At 46.8% G+C, this 4,217-nt stretch overlaps 1 protein-coding gene across 1 annotated transcript; it reads left to right on the top strand.

Moving 5' to 3' along the window:
• Positions 1-3,349: 3,349 nt before the first annotated feature.
• On the top strand, positions 3,350-3,906 carry LOC309802683 (molybdopterin synthase sulfur carrier subunit-like; the record flags this gene model as incomplete). Its single annotated transcript, XM_082618439.1, is given in 4 exon segments — positions 3,350-3,367; positions 3,588-3,614; positions 3,617-3,812; positions 3,815-3,906. Coding segments are annotated over 4 exon segments (264 nt in total). The 3' UTR covers positions 3,838-3,906.
• Between the last annotated feature and the right edge of the window lie 311 nt (positions 3,907-4,217).

Raw genomic sequence — 4,217 nt, 5'->3', positions numbered from 1 at the left:
AGTCCCAGCCGTTTGGGTTCAAGTCTCAATCAGGGTTTTGGACGGGTTCAAGTCCCGGCCACGTGGGTTCAAGTCCCAGCCTGAGGTGCATGGTTTCAGCCCCAGTCTTCCCCAAAAGGAAGGTGGCCTTGCCTGAAACAATCCACTCTTAGCTAGAATAACTTCCTTGACCCGCCTCCTTCTGCCTGTAAAAGTCTTCCCTTTGTACAGCTCCTCAGAGCTCCTTTGTTTGCCAAATGGGAGGCTGCCCAAGTCATGAATCATTGAATAAAGACAAATCTTCAAATTTATTCAGTTGAATTTTGCTTTTTAACATACTCATCATATGCCTCTCCCTGGAGCAGAGGCTCTGGAATCAGACAGGCCTGGTTAATATCTTGTCTTCATCTCTTACAAGCTGTGTAACTTTAAACAAGTTATTTAAAGACTCTGGGCTTTAGCTTTCATGGGAGGTGCCCAGGTTTTGAACTGAGTTGGTTTCATAGTTGAATCTCAATTCCTAATTAATAATTGATTTAGAAGCACTACATCAACTGAAACAGTGGATCAATTAACTCTAGAACAGTCTTATTTATTCATTAAAGTCTCCTAAAGACCTGGGATAGGCCACATCCTGTGAGCCCACAGTTTTATTGGATGCGACTAAGAAAAATAAAATGACATCAAAATGGATGCCCTTTGGTAGTTGAAAACTAAAGTCAGGGTTGGTGCCATGAAAAAGTGGCAAATGAACCACTTAATCACATTTCTTTATCAGATTATCAGATTATTCTTTATTTGTAGTGGTTATGAGAGGATTCCGCCTTGTTTTTCCTGGTTGCCTTGGGAGAGAATTGCTTACTTTCTCTGTGGCTCACTTTATCATCTGTAATTGGTAGAGTAAAAGTTTAATACCAGCCTCATGGTGATGTTGTGAGGGTGAGCTGAGGGAGGATGAGACAAGTATTAAGTGATCAGTAATGGCCACCGTTATTCACACCCTTGGTGGGGTATAGACCAGTGAGATTTGGGAGCTCACTCCAAGACTAGAGTGGGGAAACTCAAAAGGCTAGAGTGGGACTCGGGCCCTGTTTATGTGGAGCAGATGGAGACTGCCAAAACTCATAAGAAGTGGCTAGGGACTTCCCTGGTGGCGCAGTGGTTGAGAATCTGCCTGCCAATGCAGGGGACATGGGTTTGATCCCTGGTTCCCAAGGATCCCACAGGCCGCGGAGCAGCTGAGCCCGTGCACCACAACTACTGAGCCCACGTGCCGCAACTACTGAAGCCCACACGCTGCAACTACTGAAGCCCACACGCTGCAACTACTGAAGCCCACGAGCTCTAGGGCCCGCATGCCAGGACTACTGAGCCCGCGTGCCTAGAGCCAGTGCTCCGCAACAAGAGAAGCCACTGCAATGAGAAGCCCGCGCACCACAACAGAGAGTAGCCCCCACTCTCCGCAACTAGGGAGAAGACCAAATGCAGCCAAAAAAAGAAGTGGCTAAGGACAAAATTTCAATGGGAGTTCCCTGGTGGCCTAGTGGTTAGGATTCCAAGCTTTCACTGCCATGGCCTGGGTTCAGTCCCTGGTCTGGGAACTGGGATCCCACAAGCCACATGGCCAAAAAATTTTAAAAAATTCAGACATCAGTTTATGCAGGGAGGTGCTGGTAAATGTTTTTAACAACCATGGTGTGTGTGTGTGTGTGTGTGTGTGTGTGTGTGTGTGTGTTGATTTATAGCATTTCTGTGGTGTAGATACTTCCACCATGGCCAATGTCTAACTACCAACATAATATCACTGAACACAGAATTGCATAGTATTTCCATTTTATAGTATTTCTACCAGATAGATACAATAACTGTAAATATCCTCAAGAGAAGAAATACTACAGTAAAAAGGAAGTGATGAGTTTTGAGTCTTTTAATATTTTTATTTAATTGTAAGTTTACATAACTTAATTTTTAATAGCGGCTATGTTTAATGACTGGCTGACAAAATTCCTGAAAGTCTAACGACTGGTTCTCATGAGCCTGTATAAGCTGGCTGCAGCCACCACTGAATTAGCCCACGGGTCCTCATTTGGATCCTGTATCTTGGACAAATAGCATTCGTGTTTAAGTTCAGGACCTGGCAACTGGACAAGTGCTAAGGGAAGGTTCAAGGTACTTCTTAAGGACCAGTACTCGTTCCCCTGATAACAGTGTCCATTCCCCCAGGACACGGCCCAAAAGGTGACCTTTTACTTCCCTGGCTCTAAACTGTTTATCATTCTGACCCACCAGCGCCTCCCCCAACTTCAGGGCAGACTGTCTCAGAAACGCCTGGGACATGCACGTAGGGCATCGTGGCCGGCCACCTGCTGAACCCACGTCAGGTGCTTACAAGGTCAGCCAGGTGGCCAGAAGGAGAGCAGAAGGAGCTGCCGGCTCCTGGGCTCTCAGCCCTATGGCATCTGCGTTGTTGGGGTAGGAATGCCCTTGGCAAATATACCCCATCGGTCCACTGCCCTCCTATGTTTCAAAACCTGGGCCCAAGCTACTATTTCTCAGTTTAACCTCACTTCTCCCCATTGCTTCTCTACCCCTGCAAATAACAGAGCCATAATGTTGACAAGTACAGGCACTGGGTGCTTGTTCTAGAATTATCCCACTTAAGCCTTGTAACAACCCTATGAAGTAGGTACTATTCTTATCCCAATTCTGTGAATGAGAAATCCAAGACTTGGGGTGGTGTGCTCATTTGCCCACAGTCATAGGGGAAGGACCTGGTGTTTTTCCTTTCTCCCTCAACTGTCTTCCTTCACGTGGTAGCCTCAGTTCATACATGCTTATTTTGCATTCTTCAACATGTTGCTTCCTCCTAAGTGTTCTCAGCCTAGAGACGGTGGTGGAAGCCATGGGTCTGAAAAGATTGCTCAAGGAGAGAGTGTGCTGTGAGGATGGAGAAGAGGAGGGGAGGAGAAGCGGTGATGAGACCCTGACGGGCACCTACACCTGAGGACCCCTGAGGAAGAGGAGACCCAGAAGGGCTGTCACAGAAAATGTGAGATAGCCAGGGGATGGACCGCAGTGCGGAAGTTACAGAGTGGATGAGGAAAGGAGCACCGAGATGTGTCCCCTGGATTTTGCCGTCCAGAGACATCCGTGACCTTGGCAGGGGCTGTTCCTCCATTGCTCTGCTGGATGGTGAGGAGGCTGCAGCAGGGAAAGCAGGAGCTCAGCAGGTGGGTTGAGGAAAGGCTGAGAGCTAGTAAAGTGGGTCAGCCAGTGTAGACCTCTCTTTCAAATGAAGCAGCCTGCGCGCTGCATCGACCTGGCACCTCGGCTTCCGCGCCGGGATACCGGGCTAGGGTTCCCTGGCGGGATGGTGCCGCGGTGCCAGGTGACGGCCTGGAAGACGAGCTGGTTTCTAAAGGCACCCGCGATCTTTGCCCTTGCTTCTCAGACTGTTCGTTTCTAAGAAGACAAGTTTTCAATTTAAAAAGAAATGCACTTAACCAAGAATTCTTTGATGAAATGTGCTCCGTCTGTGCATTTGCGAACCCTTCATTATTTTCAGACCTCTGATTATTTCGTAGAGAATGATTTGCTCAGAGTCACAGGTGGAAGTGTTGTATTTTGCAAAAAAATTCCTGAAATAACAGGAATTTGCTCAGACACCATTTCTGTGCCACAAGAAACAAAAGCATTGCAGCGGTGGAATGAGACAGAAACGCGCCATCCTGGATTGGCTGACGTCAGAAATCAGGTGATATCTGCTGTTCGTCAAGAATATGTCGAGCTTGGAGATCAGCTCCTCCTGCTTCAATCAGGAGGCGAAATTGTCATTATCCCCCTATTAGTGGAGGATAGTGCTTTTGAGCCACCTGGAAAAGGTATAAATGAAGTTGAAGAGAATCTAAAGATATAATAAAATTCACATCTGAGAAACTTTCAGTAGATGAAGTCTCACAGCTGGTGATTTCTCCACTCTGTGGTGCAATATCCCTATTTGTAGGAACTACAGGGAATAACTTCAAAGGGAAGAAAGTCATTAGCTTAGAGTATGAAGCATATCTACCAATGGCAGAAAATGAAGTCAGAAAAATTTGTAGTGTCATTAGGCAGAAATGGCCAAACACGTAGCAGTGTTCCATCGACTTGGCTTAGTTCCAGTGTCAGAAGCAAGCATTATCATTGCTGTGTCCTCAGCCCATAGGGCTGCATCCCTCGAAGCTGTGATACTTTAAAAG

This window comes from Mesoplodon mirus (assembly GCF_964341445.2).
Source record: "Mesoplodon mirus genome assembly, chromosome: 4".
Lineage (NCBI taxonomy): Eukaryota > Metazoa > Chordata > Mammalia > Artiodactyla > Ziphiidae > Mesoplodon > Mesoplodon mirus.
This window is presented reverse-complemented; position numbering and strand designations above follow the sequence as displayed.